General features: G+C 42.3%; 1 protein-coding gene across 10 annotated transcripts in view; it reads right to left on the bottom strand.

The window, feature by feature from the left end:
- The window catches only part of syngap1b (synaptic Ras GTPase activating protein 1b), a 96,163-nt gene that overhangs the window by 67,190 nt on the left and 11,473 nt on the right, over positions 1-17,500 (bottom strand). For all 10 annotated transcript variants that reach the window (XM_077012950.1, XM_077012953.1, XM_077012951.1 and 7 more), the window contains one exon: positions 6,030-6,163. In XM_077012950.1, coding sequence (XP_076869065.1) covers positions 6,030-6,163 — 134 coding nt within the window. The remainder of the gene's footprint in view (positions 1-6,029; positions 6,164-17,500) is intronic.

The raw sequence follows: 17,500 nt of genomic DNA, 5'->3' as shown, positions 1-17,500 counted from the left end.
GCTTTAGGTAAACTGAAACTCTTTCAGATGCAGGCCTCAGCACAGAAATCCCAAGTTACTATAATATTATCATGCAAATGGTGCTGGCCAAGGTCCCAAAGACAGAGGAAAGAGCTCCGTTCTCATCTGCTCTTGGGCTGTATATGTTCTTTTATGGATTTTGTCCAATATTGGAAAGATTTTATGGTTTACCTTCTTCAGTATGGTTTTTATCAGGGGACTCTAGAATATGGGCTACTAAGGCACTTTGTAACAAATTTCAGACTGCAAGCAGATGAGAACATGAAAAGCTGAAGGTTCTGTGTGTAATATCAGTCTGTACTCTTATATTATGGTAGTTTTCAGTACTGTTCAACTGTTCCACACTTTCTTATGCTTCAGAATAATCTTAAAATAGACACAACTCATTTGTTCCTCATGGGTCCACCCACAATACTCCACAATGACAAAGGATAATTTGGTTTTTGGAAATTATTTATAGATTTCTTAAAAATAAAGCACTGAAATATCACATTTCAGTTTTTTTTTCAGTCTTTATTTATAACACATTCATGTGTATTGGTATGATGATTGTAACTGAGCTATGGTGCATTCTTCCTTCAATAATCCTTGAAATGTTTCTAAAACAACTTAGAGGTCACCTATGCCCATGCCTTGATTGACCATTACTTAGGAAATGCACACATGTGCCCATACAAGGCCTCGCAGTTAACAATAGATCATACTTAGGAATTAGAATAACTCTCAGAACACAGGAAACAACATCTGCTTGTCTAATGAAACAGAGCTTGGACTATTTGGCCTATAATTCTCAGTGGACTGTATGTAGGATACCAGACACAAAGTATAACCTCATTAGTACCATCACTACAACTTAACATGGTGGTAACAGCACTATGCTGTGGGGATAGTTTTCTGAATCAGGGACTGGGAGACTATTCAGGACAGAGTGAACTGTGAGGGATTAAGAGAGCAGGCGGTGTAGACGGTGTCTCATACTCTTTAATGTCCGTAGCACCGGTAAAGAGTTACAACACACGAGTAGCGCGTAGGCGCTGTACTTACAGTCAAAGGTGCGGTAGGCACGCAAACAATAATGACACTTAACTACGACAGCACAGAATAAAGGGGTGTAGCGAGTCCTTCCTTCTGTAGGCTCAGAGGACTGAGTGAATGTCCAGACCTGTGGGCTTAAGAAGGGCACACCAATGGGGGTCAAAAGAACAACAGCTGTTAAGTAAGTGTCAATAGCCGGGTGACTGAGAAAGAGGGAATAGATTGGAGTGTGTGTGTGTGTGTGTGTGTGTGTGTGTGTGTGTGTGTGTGTGTGTGTGTGTGTGTGTGTGTGTGTGTGTGTGTGTGTGTGTGTGGATGGGCGTCTCCCTCACAGGCTGGGATCTGACCTACTGTGACATCCAACGATTGTTGTAGAAAATATAGCAATCCAGGGTGAAAATCTTTTCCAGAGTGGCCACGATATCAGGCTAGGGCAAAGGGGCATTTCAACAAAATAACCTGATGCATTCCACCAAGACAACACAGGGGTGGCTTCGGGAAAATTCTGTGAAAGTCTTGGAGTGGCCCAGTGTCCAGACCTGATCCCAATATAGCATCTCTAGAGAGGCCTGAAAATGGATGTGTTCTGACACTCCCCATCCAACCTGGCTGAGCTTGAATGATTCTGCCAAGATGAATGTTATAACCTTCCAACAGAAAGATGTGCCAAGCTTGCAGGATCATTCCCAAAAATACTTGAAGCTGTCATTGCTGCCAAAAGAGATTTAACTAAATACTAAGTGAAAGGTCTGAATATGCATGTAAATGGGATATTTAAGTTTTTATTTTTAAGATTTTATGATCATAAAAAATGATCATAACAGAAATCTGGGATATTTAAGTTTTTATAATTGAAGAATATTGAGCTTAGGTGATGGGATTTAAGTTAGTTTAGTCTATTTTAAAATGAATATGAAATGTGCCAAAATTTGGATAACTTGAAAGGGTCTGAAAATGTTCCATATGCACCATGTTCTGCATTTTAGCAATTTTTCACTTTAATTAAAGTGATTCATCCATTAAGGCCAGCTGCATGCACTCTCCTGTTGCCATTGAAACATCTGTAGTTGTATACAGTTTTTGTTTCTTAAATGGCTATTTTACAAACTTGTAACTTTATTTTTGCAGAACACAAAATATGCTTTCATGTTACTGAAGATGACATCAATGTGTAAATGGTGATTGACAAAAATACAGCACGACAGTGATAGAGTAGGTGTTACTCAGTATTGATTATTAATTATTATTAATTATTCTTGCATTTTATAGTGAAGTATATATTGTTAATGATAGTTAATATTAGATGAAGGAATCTTAATGTGAGCATTACCAAATCTATTTTTTTCTTTAGCATGAACTACAGAGTGATCTAGATCTAGATCTACAGTTATCTAGAATTAAGTACCATATAGACTTCAGTAAACATTTCAACATACACTTTTACAGTTTCTGCTCAGATTATAGAAAAGAGTATGTGATGGGCACTTTAGTGTAAAAGTTTAGTTTGAAATTAAGATTTATTTGAATTGGCGATTTTTACAACCCATCTTGTCACAAAGCAGCTTTACAGAAATTATCTATACAGAGAATTCAGGTCCAAGCTTAAGAAATGACTCAAAATATTTGGCAGAGGTATTTTGATTATTCAGTGAGATCCAATTAGTTCTGTTCATAGTCTGCACGGTAAATGCTGTCTAGCAGGAACTCCTTGAACCTTACTGTTTTAGACTAGCATGAAAATGCTAATAATAAGACATCAGTACAAAATGTCCAACCAGCTCAACCTAAACCATTTTCATATATGTATATAAATATAAATCTATAAATAAATAAATGCTACAAACATCCGTCACACACTGGCTTTATTAAAGATAATATAATCTGACCAATTGGCCAGATTATGTTAACTTTAACAAAGCGTGTATGTGATCGATCTCCAGCTCCTGCATAATACATCAGGAAGGTTTCAGTAAGAAACTCCTAGATCTAGAAGAGTCCATCTGTGCTGGTCTGGAAACAGATGTTGTGACGCCTGGAGTTCTCTGGCCAATAGACATGAACCCTCTGGTGGTGGTCAACCCCAAATGTCTTTTAGTAGCAGAATGATCCATCTACAAATCTATAAATAGACTTTGACAAATTATATTTTTCTTTGGAGAATTTTTTTTTCAAAAGATTTCAGATTTTCATCACTGGGCAGGACCAAATCATAGAAAGGTACAGCGAAAAAATTCTAAAGGTCTAACAATTGAGAAAAAAACAAAAAATTTAGTTAAGAAACTGACGTCAAAATCTGCACAATTAAAAAGTCTGTGTGAAGGAAGATTCCTTGATCAAAATACCTTGATAATCTTGTTTCTGACAAAGGTGATTTTCAACTGTTCTGATATTTCTAAAGTGAACCAAGTAAATACAAATACAAAGTAAATATGGCTGAGCCCAGTTTCAGTGGATGTGGCTAGGTGATGCTGGGAGAAACATCTGCACGGTTCTGATGAATGGAGGCGTGTGATTCAGAGGCACAGAGCGAAGCAGGCGCAGGCTACAGCTGTTCACCTGCACTGGTCTGACAGCAATTACATAGCTCAGTGTTATCTGCCAGAAAACTTAGGGTGGGGGAATTGGACAAAACAGTGGGAGAGACCACAAGAGTAGAACATGCCTGCACTATCTCTACAGTGTGATCTCCCCCTCAGCCCACCTGTTCAGCTTTCTAACCATCTCCACAGCACAACCACTGCCGGATACGAAACAACTGTGCCGTGGTAGAGGGAAAAGGGGACTCTGAATGTGACTTGGCATGCCAACCCAAGTCCAACATCAGGGGCGGTGCTGTGTGTCAGGGTCATCTAAATAGTTCTGGCTGTGTCAGGTTGTGGAGTTTGTGGAAGGATAGTGATGGCTGGACAGATGCGTAATGCATTTTGCCTGAATGGGGAATTAACCGATCGGGCCAGGGCCGACGGCACCCCACCGTCGACTGGACCGGCGCTGAGCAACGCAGCCGCGAACTGCAGGTCGGACCTTGTCATGTGGACCTGTGTGTCTGCCACTCACAGACCGCAACCGAGGGGCTAGCCTGGAAAGTCCAGGCCGGTCTGCTGGAATCAGTATCACACTGCCAGGAGATTAAGGCTGTGGTTTTAATGGTCAATAAAAGGCAAAGCTTTGGCTGGGAAGAAGCTATTAACTGAGTATTAAAGGTGATACGTGTGAGATGTTCATATTGGGACTTAGTTTAAAGGGTTCTAAAGGATGTACATAGATCATTTGAATAAAAGTGAATGTAGAAAAATGCAGATGCAGTTTTGCAAGTTTTTCAGGAAGACAAACAGATGGTGATTAAGATTGACAAACTCATTCCTCTAAATATCAAACCTGTTCTATCTATCACATCCTGTGGCATAAAGCCTATGATAACAAATTGCAGTATTAGTTTCTTTGCAACACAGTGATTCAACCGACCGAATGTCAGACACCCCGTTGAATGACAAAGCCATTTTCAGTCCATCATGTAACATTTCAATCTAACAGTTGGATATTGTGAAGTGATTCATGCAAGGAGCTCGTTGCGTAATCTCTTTCCTATGGGTCATGAATATGTGCGAGCAGTCATGAACGATCCTTGTGAGCCCCTTTTTACACGCTGCGACGACGGTATCCATGAGTAAAAACCATCGTCTCCCCGCCCGTGTCCACACTAATGAATCTGTTTGCTACTTCGTCCAGCAGGAGCATATGGGGAGGAGAGCGGAAAGCAGCTAACACAGCCATGAAGGCCGATTCTGTTTACTAGCGACTCTTCTTAATTCGGCGGCCCGGTGCAGGGCCAGCTACTAGAACAGCCAGAGGAGCGGTTCTCTGGGTCCGGCTCATGCACCTGAGCAGCACAAGTACCGGGCAGCAGCCGCGGTTACTGTTCAGGTTCGCACGTGGAGCCTCCACAACGCCTCGGTAGGATTTGAGCACGGCAGCGGGAAGTCACCTGTGGCACTCTAGCTCCCTCTTATGGCGCCTCTGGCACATAACAGCTGTGTCGTTGTGTCAGGTGCTGAATGCTGTGCTGGCTTGAGTTGGGAATAAAGTTGAAGACTGTAGCAGTTCTGTAGTTAGACTTTACATCATATGCAGTGTATGCAATGGAAGTCATGCTGAAAACCCTGAGTCATGCTGAGACCCCTGAGTCAATCTGTGTTAGCTCATGGCCAGAATCCCAAAGCACCAACTCATCTATGAAAGAAAGTATAGCAAGGGAGTGTCCCCCAATTACCAAGGAGTATACTAAGCCAAGATCATTTCTCAAGAGCAAAAGCTGGGCAGAGATATTCAAATATACACACACACACACACACACACACACACACACACACACACACACACACACACACAATGAAATATTTGTGGTTGTGAGTAGGGACTCACTGTCCCCACTAGGAGATCAGTGGAAACCATGAATATTTTGTCATGCCCATCTTTACAGACGTGACATTCATTAGCCTGTCATGACTGATTAGAATCTATTCAGTGTGGCCTTATCTGAAAACACAGCAAAATAGCCATAATTACACAGGGAAAAGAATGTGATTCATGGGCTCAGTTTTCCTTGTGCCAGCAGATTTCTTACCTGGACCACTGCATGCATTATACGTCATGTATTAGTGTTCACAGCAAAACACGAGCGTCTCCCCATAGACTTCTCTCCAATTCATATTCACACAGAAATGATTTACAGTGCATTAATAAATAAGCACAGTTACATAACAGTGCTGCTTTCTCTTACAGAAAATTGTAGTTGGGGTTGAAATACACATGGACTGATAGCCAGGAAGCTAGTGTTCTATTTGCTGTGTAAACCAGTAAAAGATGTGAGCCTGTAGAGATTTACTATGAAATAACCCTTCACTACAAGTGGAGCATTACTACAACTTCTCCTAGCAGCACTGCAGAGTGTCGGGAGGACTGTGGTTTAGTACCTCCTCCTGGTCCAACATGTAGAGCTGATTTCCAGAGATCATGCCGTGACGTGGGTCCCAGCCAGAGTGCTCGTACGACGGCGCAGCAAAGGAGGCCTGGGGGTGATAGGAGGGGGGGGCAGCATACCTGGCATCTAAAGTGAGACACAGAGAGAGAGAGAGAGAGAGAGAGAGAGAGAGAGAGAGAAAACACATCATTGAACAGTGAAAGATTACACCAAGATCAAGAAAGTGAAAGAATCAACAACAAAAATATTATTAGTAAGTAAACAGAGGTGTAGCATTAACTTAGCTTAAATTAAAAGTGTTTCAGCAAAAAGGATTTGAAAGACTGAAAATCTAAATCATGAATATAAGACCGAGAAGCACAGACATTGGTACATTATTGGGTTGATGCTAATCATGGTTTTCACTGTCTCAACATAGAAACGAGTAATTATATATATATTCTATAACAAATTCTATAATGAAGATGATCCAGTGAGCACTGGGAAACACTAATGAAGCCTGGCACACTTTGCTCTTATAACACGTCCACGTCCTCTCAACCGATACCAGAGCCATAAAGAGATCACTGCAGCCTTTTACATCATATCCTCACTTTTACAGGGTACGATGAGACGTTTTCACACTTACTACAACTTGTGAAGCCACACCTCAGGTACACAAACCTTCCCTGCATTCCTAATTTCAACAGACGACGTTGAACACAAAATGTGAAGTGAATCAAGAAGTGGCGAAAAATGTGGGATGCTGGGCTAGACATGTTATTACTTGGTATGTAATGTAATCTGTCTGTAAACTAGTAGGCTAATGTTTATAAAAATTACACGTATTCGTAGTACCCTCACCATTTATACCTTTTCACTTTTAGCAGTGAACCTGTGAAATGCGCTTTGAAACCATTTTCTGCGTCCTTCTTCGTCATTTTACCATTCTTCACCTCAATGTGATATATGCGGAGCGATCCCATGAATACACAATTTCATGGTCACTCAGAGAGTGTGTCCTCACTGGAGGAGCACACAAGACCCACTACAGAGCGCCATGCTGTCCACTTGAAGCTAAGCCAGGCGAAATCTCTTCTGCCTTGGAAACTGCATGTCACATCTAGCTTGGTCCTGAAGAGAAGACCCGATCTGCGGGGTCGTGCTCTGGGCTTTTGTCTTCATTAAGTATAATGATGCTCGTGTATATATAATGAATAAATGGCATCAAACACTGAAAGCGCTTGGGCTCTCTGAGACCCCTGCCCCTACAGGTTGAGCACCTTTCCGTAGTAGAGGGTGATTTTGCCTCCTTCTTATGTCTAAATATGTATGTAGGTTAGCCTATACGTCATATGATTTCATGTCTTGCCTGTGGATTTATAAAGAAACCTAAAATGAGCTAAATGAGCCACATAAGCTGATGTTGCCAATTGAAAAGCTAATTTTTCTTCATGATGTGTACACAGTCTGTTTGGGCTATGTTGTGTATCAGTACTTCATGAGTATAAGTGTGTACTTCATGAGTATAAGTGTTATACTACAACTAGGGTGCTATCACAGATATGCGGTAAGGTCCAGTTGTGTCGTCCGTTTGGCGGGGGTGGTTGGGGCTGACGTTGAAAAACGAGTCAGACTCAGACTTCCTCAGCGTTGTCATTAGGGAGCCCGTCGGGGGGGGGGGGTTGAGGTTGATTATCCACATCGCTGCGCTCTAAAATCCGAGCTGAGAATATTCACGCAACAGCTCAGGACTCCCAGGGCGAGTAATGAACTAACACGAGCTCCACGGTCACTCTCGAGGCACAACGTTCCCGCTCGCCCTGCCGTCCACGCTCCACCAGCAAATACTACTTACAGTTGTCGACAGACAGAACGAAAAATCTTAATGTTTTCTAAATGAGTTTAGTTTTAGAATGCACCTTCCCGATTCTCGCAAAAAATGTGAGAGGAAAAAGTCATCTAAAATGCAACTGTGGTATGATAGGCTATAGGCTAAGTTTCTGCCAAAGACATGATCTTACATCAATTCTGCAAATGCCAAGGATGTGTCATGGTGCAGTCTGTAGGAACTGCGTCTCTAGGGCAAATCTGTATTTCTACTTTAAAAACACACATACAGAAAACAGGCATTTCAATACGGCAAAATTAAACAACTTATTAGAATACTGTATAAATGGATGTTTTTCATATATTCAATTGGACATGTGTGCCCGGCATTGTAATCTGTCACCTAACGCGACTGGCCACAGGGCGTCACTGTTGCTGCAATCATGCCCCCCCCCACCACCCCCATCCACACACACACACACACACACACACACACATGCGCGCGCACACACACACATACACACCATACAGGAAACAAGGTTACTGCCCAAGAGATGTCACTTCCGAAACACCCACTCTCTCTCCCTCTCTCTCTCCCTCTCTCCTGCACGCCCCCAACCTATTGCCATGACAACCGAGAAAAGAATAGAATAGAAGTGTGCACTAAAAAGAAGGATGATGAGAGAGAGAGAAGGGGGAGGGAGAGAAGGATAGAGCCGGACAGAACAACAGAGGGAGAGAAACGGAGAGGTGGAGAGGGTGCTAAAATGTGTGGGAGAGACAGCGTGCGCGAGACGGAAAGAGACCGTTGGGGCGGGATGGGAGGAGGAGGATGGTGAGATGAAGATGTCTTGAGAGGGACAGAGACGGGCGAAGTGAGAGGGTGCACGGACAACCTGGGGAGACTGGACAACAGTGAGGAAAGAGAGCAAAGGGCTTTGGAAAGGGGAAAGAGTAAAGAAGGATACTTTTTGGGAAAAGAGACACCGTGTCTTGTTCCCATAGCAACCTAGCCTTTCATGAAATACCAACACTTTCTCTCTTGGCATTCTCTCCTTGTTTCTCTCCCTATATAGCACTTAGTATACAGTGTGTCATAGATTTACATATGAAGTGGGTGACTGAAAGTGCTTACGTGCTTGAGTTACTGCTGAATGAGCTTATAGCAATCGCTCAAAATTTCGTCTGAGAATTACCAAATAATATTTGTCATAACTTAACTCTAGTGGGTTCAGTACAGTTTCACATTGGAATCAAGTGGTGTGGAATGTGATTGGTTCCAGCCACAGCGCACAGGAGGAAGTCGTCTGACTGACGGGACCGACCTCCAATGTCCATCTGGTGTATATTCAAACCCGGGTGGCAGTATGAACCATTACAGGAAAATAAAAGTCTTTAATTCAATACAATCTTAACAGGCTACAGGTCTGGAATCAGTGGAAATGGACATTGGGATACACAGTTGTGTAGACTATACTGTAAGCAATGAGGCGGCAACATGTAACAGAAAGAAAAAAACATTACCTAACACCCAGCCAAACAAAAATGAATTCCAACTTCCCAACAAACTCACTGGCAGACTCCTTTCATCTCTCTCTCATCACCTCTCATCCCGCCACCTTCTACCCATCTGTCTCTCAGCCCCCCCACCAATGCTGCTTCTCTCACTCTCTCACGCTCTCTCTCTCGTGATAATTCATATATAGGCTGGAGAAGTTCTCACATTGCCAGAAACTGCTATGAGAGGTTAAGAGGAACAGGGTAGTTGTGAGCTGCTGTTCACCATCTGCTATGGCTGTGATATCAAAACATGTCAGTATCAGCAGATTCCTAAATAAAAGCAACTTACTGTTAATAGTTCAACATTAGGACTGGTACTAGATGCCCATAAGATGAGAAAATGACGCATTTCATGCTTGAGTGGATAAGAGGAATTTTTATAAAAGGTAAATGTTTTTCCTCAGGACATACAATAACAATATTGCAGAATCTATTTATGTTGAAGAATATAACCTCAGACAAGTTTATGCCCAAATGTATTAAATGATGAAGTCAGTATGGCAAACAGGTACTGCTGTGCATGTATAAAAGATGAGCATAGTACCCAAGCACATAAATACCATTTACAGCATCAAACAAGATCATATTTTTCATTTTCATCATAAAACTTAGGAATCGTAACCTACTGATTGTAATAGCTCATCAGACATTATCTGATAGATTACAAGGACCAAGCTGCTTAAACATAAGAGCACTTCAGTGTGCCAGTGTGTTCAAAGAAGCAAACCGAAAAGAGAAGAAAAAAAAACCTTTCCTGACATGCAGATAACACCTTCATTTATGCACTGGGGATTATTTATATGACAATGAATTTCGCACTTCCATTCATTCTACAGTCATTCATGCCTCCCTCCTTCACAGCCCTCCATTCTCTCCATGTCTTTCCTGACTTTGCAGTCTTGAGTTTTCCCCTTCACATTTTCCCCTCGCACCCCCTCTCCTGACTCTTTAGTTTACACCAACTTCAGGAGAAACTGTCAGCGCAGCACGAAGCAAATTCCAAACGAAGTCTTCATATTTGCATCGGGCAGCGTTTCTTTTCTGAGCAGAAAATTCCACAATGGACAGATCGTCCGGCTGTCGGTCCAACTGTCCGACTGCACACGTCTACAGTCAAGAGTAACACACACAGCCAGACAATAAGGTGCGTGTCATGTGTATGTTCTACCTTGTGTTATTGTGTGTTCTCCTATATTTGTGTTCTCCTATATGTCAGAATGTGTGAGGTGTAAGAAAAAAAAAACAGGCCAGCCATTGGGTCCTAGGAGATCAAGAATAATTATAGTGATGATCTGTCCTCAATCCAGAGATAGACATAGAACTGTGTCATTGTATTATTACCCTAAGGCCAATCACACACACACCTTCTCTCCATCTTTCCACCTCAATATGGACAAAAACAGAGAGAGAGAGAGAGAGAGAGAGAGAGAGAGAGAGAGAGAAAGTGAGAGAAAGAGAATAATGAATCCATTAGGACAAACTTTTGACTGAATGAAACCTTGACATGACTGGTTAAGATAATTAAATGGTTTACCCTAGATAAAATATAAATGCCATACAAATGCATTGTCATAATTATATAATCTAATATTTGTGTCTTCAAACCCCCATCACAAAACACCATTTTCATCCTTTGAAAACAGCAATTGAATTACTTTAGTCTATGTTTGGGGAGAAACAGTTTTGTTTTTTTGTTTTTTTTTTGTTATTTATGTGAGGGGAAATATCAGAATACTAGATCTCTATTCCTGCACACACCATTCTTCAATGAAGAAAATAATTCAACATATTAACAGAAGAAAAATGATGCAGCACCCATAATGATTTAGCTCCTCATAGCTATAAGAGGAGACCTACACTCATGCATGCATGCACATACAGGTGGTTTTAATCCTCTTGCTACACCACAGGAGCTGACATTGTGATTGCATCATGTCACTTTCAAATGTGTGGTTCTGATCCTCAAAAACATGTCATCCTTATACAGAGAGGCAACAAAGTACTGAACACTGAACAGGAGTAATGAGGATGAAAACAACATATGACCACCTTAACACATTTCTCCATATTTCTCCATATTTCCATCTCCTTGTCCGTCCATCTAAGACTATAGAGAGTATAAATAGACCTATAAATGGTGCTCATTTGCAGGAGCAGCAGGGGGCGGTAGGTGGGTGGTCTTGGCCACCCAAATACAACTCCTACCCCCTCCACACACACACACACACACACACACACACACACACACACACACACACACACACCAAGAATTGACAGACAAATGCATAATATACTGCATAATTTGTTTCAATCTTACATGAGGTACCGTCCATTTCAATCAATAACATATATATATATATATATATATATATATATATATGTGTATATATTGCTAAAGTTAATATGAAAGCAAATTAGAAAGGCAGGCAGTCAGCCCCAGTCGCTGCATCACACTCTGACTGGGGGGTGGGGTAGGGGTGGGGGGGGGGGTGTTCGTTGATTTTCAGCGGTCCCATCTGGTCACCCCTATGAAAAATGTGTGGGTGCCACTGCTCATTGGAGCACATGTGGGTCACCACATGATGCCATACTCCGTTACATTTGCTTAAGTAACGTTTTGAACAAATTGTACTTTTAAAAGTTGGTGTATAATAGGGTGGTATATACTTTTACTTGAGTACATTTGTGATGCCAACAATTAACTTTTTTCCATTAGATTCAAGTGCATTCTACCTGTTACATTTCAATTCAATTTTAATTCAATACACATTTGTATTTTGTTCAACTCCTGGTGAAGTCACAAACTGTATTTTGAAATGTCTGGGGGTTAATGAGATCCGTAAAGATCTGAGTGACAATACTTTGCTTGAAGTTTGGCAGTAAAATAACTCCACAGATTACAAGAAGAAAATTGATATAACGAATAATGAACGGGCAAGACTTAATTGAACAATTAAAAAAAAGATCCCTGACTTGTGCTATAATCTGATTAGTAATCACCAAAGAAGAATGAATATCTTTTCAATTGGGTCTAGTTTCATCTCCTGTGAGTATTTTCACTCACGATCCCTCCCTTGCTGTCAGTCACCTTGTTCCTTTACTGAACAGTGCACGCATGCCCTTGATAACCCCCTTATTATTTTAGGCCATACGGATATGCCTCCGGTGCTTCATATTCGCTTCCAAACTGGAGACATTAGCTTTTGCTCAGAGACTTTGCAATGTTTATTTGGAGTTGTCTTTATTTCATCCGCTCACTTGAGTTAATAAACGCCTCTTTTGCCAAATGGCACTCAAGCTTCTCAGTCTCTATGAGATGTCCCAGAATGCAGAGCCAGAACTTGAGAGCGAACCGAGTGCACTTGCTTTAGCTGAGGTGTGAGGCTCCAGCATCGGTAGGTGTCACCGTGAGAACTAGATGAGATCAGCCAGCTCTGGTCCACTGTGGACCACAGGGCCAGCCAGTGGAGGCTCTGTCTATGAGCTGTGCCCCAGAGGCAGGTGCTCTCCCTTTGCAGGTTTCCCTCCCTTTCCCAAGGTCTATAATGGGTACCTGGAAGGTTGTGAGGGATTCGCCGTACAATGCGCGCTGTATTTTGCTTACCGACCTCGTATGCCTGACCATGTGGCCTTCATCATCAGTCAGCTCACAGGGAGGCCTACAGTGTGGGGAGCTGCCTTGGTAGCCTGCTCCTCTACCCTGATGAGCTGCTGTTCTGAGTTTGTGCAAAAGCAGGAAGGACATGTGGTTGAGCCCTGCTTCACCTCTTTAAGGATGGTTACATCCTACATTACTTCTGACTGTTACAAGTACTTGTTCCTCCCATATGGCCTTGCAACAGCACCCTCAGTGCTCAAGGCATTCATTAACAAAATCCTGACCTAGTCACCATCATTGGACTGACATGCAATGCAATCATTTGTATTGCAAGTTGGAGAAGTGTGTGTTTCACCTATGTGAAATAACTTGGTTACATCAACAAGAAGACCTACAGACAAATGCAACCCTGTAAGGTCGAGGTGGTGACTCAATGACCCAGATGTCAGACTATGGGCAAGGACTTCTGGACTTCACAAACTAAAAGTAAAACACACCACAGCAGCCAAGCCCTAACAGACCTTCTTGCCTTGCAGATCTCTTTTAGTCAACAAAATATGCTAAAGTGTAATCCTGCAGCAGAGGAGGCCTTTGCCTCCCTCACAAAGTCCATCATCATGGCCCCTGTCTTACAGCAACCTTGAAGTCCTTTGTTGTGGAGGGGGTCTTGTCTGATGTGGGGCTGTAGCCACCCTGTCCCAGTGCTCAGGAGACAGGCCTATACTGCAACCTGTTGCCTTCTATTCAAAGAAGCTCACTCCCAAAGAACGCAATTACTGAGTAGAAGAGCTGCTGGCTATGAAATTGGTCTTTGTGGAGTGAAAGCACTGGCTGAAATGCCCTCTGCATCCATTCACTGTAATGACTAAACGCAAGAACTTGCAGTATCTGCAAAGTGCCAAAAGACTTAACTCTAGACAGACAGGCACTGGTCAGCATTTTTCTCATGCTTTCATTTCACTATAACATTCAGACCAGATTCAAAAGACAACAAGGCAGACTCACTCTCCCATCAGTTCTGTGGTGAAACCAAGTGCACCTGCCAGGAGACCATCCTCTCCTCCAACCTCTCCTCATCTCCTCCTCCATCCTCTCCTCCTCTCCTCCAACCTCTCCTCATCTCCTCCTCCATCCTCTCCTCCTGCTATGTGGGTTCCGTTAGCTGGGATCTGGACCATGCTATCTCCAGGGAAAATTCTCATCACCCTCGCAACCAGCTGTATGTGATGGAGAGTTGCTAATCTCTCATCACCTGGGTACACACCTCTCTCCGGACAGGCCATCTAGTCTGCGCATGCTTAGGCCAGCTCCCGGCAGCATGCTACTGGTGGTGGGCTAAGCAGGAAGATATGTGAGGTACATAACATCCTGTGCATTCTGTGCTCAGAGCAAAACACTTCCACATTCCACCCATAGGAAAGTTTCTCCCTCTGCCCACACCCCAATGACTGGCCGAAAACTTCATAAACAGTCTCCCAGTCTCATCTGAGAACACCATCATACTCACAATAGTGGAGTGGAGTAACACTTTTTTTATATGGTCCATTTTGTGCCTCTCCCAGCCCTCCCCACCACATTACAGTAGAAACCGTGGAACTACTTGTCCTGCACATCTTCTTGTAATTTAGACTGCCAGAGGACATCCATCTCAGACCAGAGAGTCCAATTCATGTCAAGGGGCTGGAAGGAGTTCCTGGGCAAACTCAGTATCACAGTAAGTCTCACTTCTGAGTATCATCCGCTAGCAAAAAGACAGGAGGAGAGAACCATCCAAGATGTATATAAGTTCCTGAGACTGCCAGGAGACTTTAAGTTCTTGCCTGTCCTGGTCAAAATACTCTCAGAATTCCCTTCATCGTGCAGGAACAAGATTTTCCCCATTTCGGTGCATCCTAGGGTTTCAGCTACCATTGCATCCTTGGAATACAGGGAGAGTGTTTTGGAGGAGACACATCAGAGACTCCGAGTGGCCACTGCTGCTTTTAAAAGAAGAGCGGATTGAAGGTGAGGTGAAACACCTACCTACCAGCTAGGGGGTGTGGGTGGCTACTAAAGACAGCAGAATGGAACCCGTTGCTAAGCTGCTCCTGAGCTACATAGGCCCTTACACCATTCTACACCACATCAACGAGGTCACGTTACATCAGCTTACCTCGTAGCAGCAGGACATCATAGGCTTTTACATGTCTGCTCCTAAACCCATGATTTAAGATCCGCTTGAAGATATCATGGGTGTTTCAGATGTCTGCTCTTAAACCCATGGTTTCTAATGTCTGCTCTGAAACCCATGGTTTATGATCTGCTCGAGGCTGGAGGTCGCTCTTCTAGCTCACCACCTCTTCAGGACGTGGACAAAGAACCTGCCTGTGCAGTGAGCCCATTTATGGACTCAGAGATGTTGAAGTCAACTCCAGTACCTGGTGGATTAGGAATGGTACAGTCCTAAGGAGAGAAGCAGGATGCCAGGCAGCCTCCTTCCACCACGCCACTCCATCTCCTCACCGTCTAAGCTGCCCTCACCCCTGGCCATCGGTGGGGGTGCTGTCACAGTCCGGCTCGCATTCAGATTGCATCACGCCCACATCCTCACACACACAACAATCACACTCCCACTTTCAATCACCCTGTTTCCTTACTGAACAGTGCACACATGTCCTTTGTTAAACACCTTATTATATATGCCCAATTTGCATTCGCTTCCTAAACGAAGAACCGGTCTGTGCTGAGTGGTTTTGATATGTTTATTTGAAGTTGTCTTTTTCGTTCACTTGCTTCAGTTAGCAAACACTTCTTTTGCACTCACACTTTACTCTCTCTATGAGATATCACAGTACCCAATAACACACAGTATAGATATCTACTTCACTATCTCTATGAGATATCACAGTATCCAGCTATAACACACAGTATAGATATCTACTTCACTATCTCTATGAGATGTCACAGTACCCAACTATAATACGCAGTATAGATATCTAGCTAACCAGTCCCACATCTTGCTGTTGGTAGAATGCTGACCACATCAAAACCTTCAGGTTCAGGATCTAGTTTAGAAAAATAAGGACCTGGGGTGAGTTTCCGGAAACGTTCTTAGCGCTAAGTACTTCTTAACCTCATACGTTTCATACGAGGTTACGAAGTACTTAGCGCTACGAACGTTTCGGGAAACCCACCCCGATGTCTCCTGCCTCTTTGATTTAGACAAAAATAAAGAGCAATGAAAAAATCTGCCTTAAACAACATTGTGTCATAACCATACCCACTATCCTCTTAAATTAAATGAAAATTAAATGAATTAAAAGTACCTTAATGAGTACAACTTTTAGAGTTGGTAATGAGAAGTTTATTACAATTAATTTTAAGAGGAAATTATGTTCTGAATTCTGTCACCAATAGTTTTGTATATTTTTCTGTATCCGTATATATGTATAGTACAGAAAAGTGGTGTCAAGGAAAGTATGCCCTCTCTGGCAAACGTTTGCTGGATACTGAAGAGGGATTTACCTGAGGCCAACTATAGGTGAAAACCATACACCTGAACATGGTAGAAGTATGTTTGTACATATAACACCACTGTTTATGAGTTAGTAATATATAAGGTCCACATGTTTGTACATATAACACTGTTTATGAGTTAGTAATATATAAGGCCCACATGTTTGTGGGACAGAACTGAAGAAGTTAACCACTATAGATTTTGTTTTAGATACTTTCTTACTTTTACTTGTATTTGTCTACTGTAGAGTGAGTCAGAGTTTTGACCAAGGACTCCAATAGGCAAAGATTAATTGGGATTTGAATGAAACAAGCTTGTTTTAAAGTAGTTTGGAACACAGATATCTACACAGGTCAGACTTATGCTGCATCTCTGTACACCAAACAGACAGTCAAGATTGGAACAATTTAGAGCAACAGATTAGTCACTACGTCATTTAAAATGTGAAATAGAGAAGGATTAAAAGGAGAACTAGTGGTTCTTGTGTGTATCATTAAATTGCAAATGTTTGTCGAATTTTCTTAGTGTTAATTTGAGTTTGCTAAAAGCTGCCCACAATTTCTATTTCAATTTCTACACAAAGTACAGTACATCTACTGTACATGCAGTAGTAGCAAAGACCCTTTTACACCTGTGGCCAACCTGGGTTAAACCTGCATTCCACCGCAGTGTGAAAACTACAAATTCCCATTTCTTGAGGCGCCAATTTTCCTCAGTAATTTTATTAAAATACCTACCATATACCTGTTCTATCTTATCAGTGCAAATTGTAGTCCATCTGTTAGCAAGCACAGTTTATCAGTTTTCCAACACGTTTGTCACTGGTAGGTTTCTGACCATAGGACCATTGGACTGACTGGCTTTCAATTGTCTGGCAGACTATGGTCAACACAGCGGTTTCACTGATGCAGAAGTGATATGGTTTTGGGTTTGGTTCTGGTATGAGTGTAGGAGGCAGTTATATTATGTTTTTGGGTTTGGTTCTGGTATGGGTGTAGGA

This window comes from Brachyhypopomus gauderio, chromosome 7 (assembly GCF_052324685.1).
Source record: "Brachyhypopomus gauderio isolate BG-103 chromosome 7, BGAUD_0.2, whole genome shotgun sequence".
NCBI lineage: Eukaryota > Metazoa > Chordata > Actinopteri > Gymnotiformes > Hypopomidae > Brachyhypopomus > Brachyhypopomus gauderio.
The sequence above is the reverse complement of the archived record's forward strand: the minus strand, read 5'-3'. Positions and strand labels throughout refer to the sequence as shown.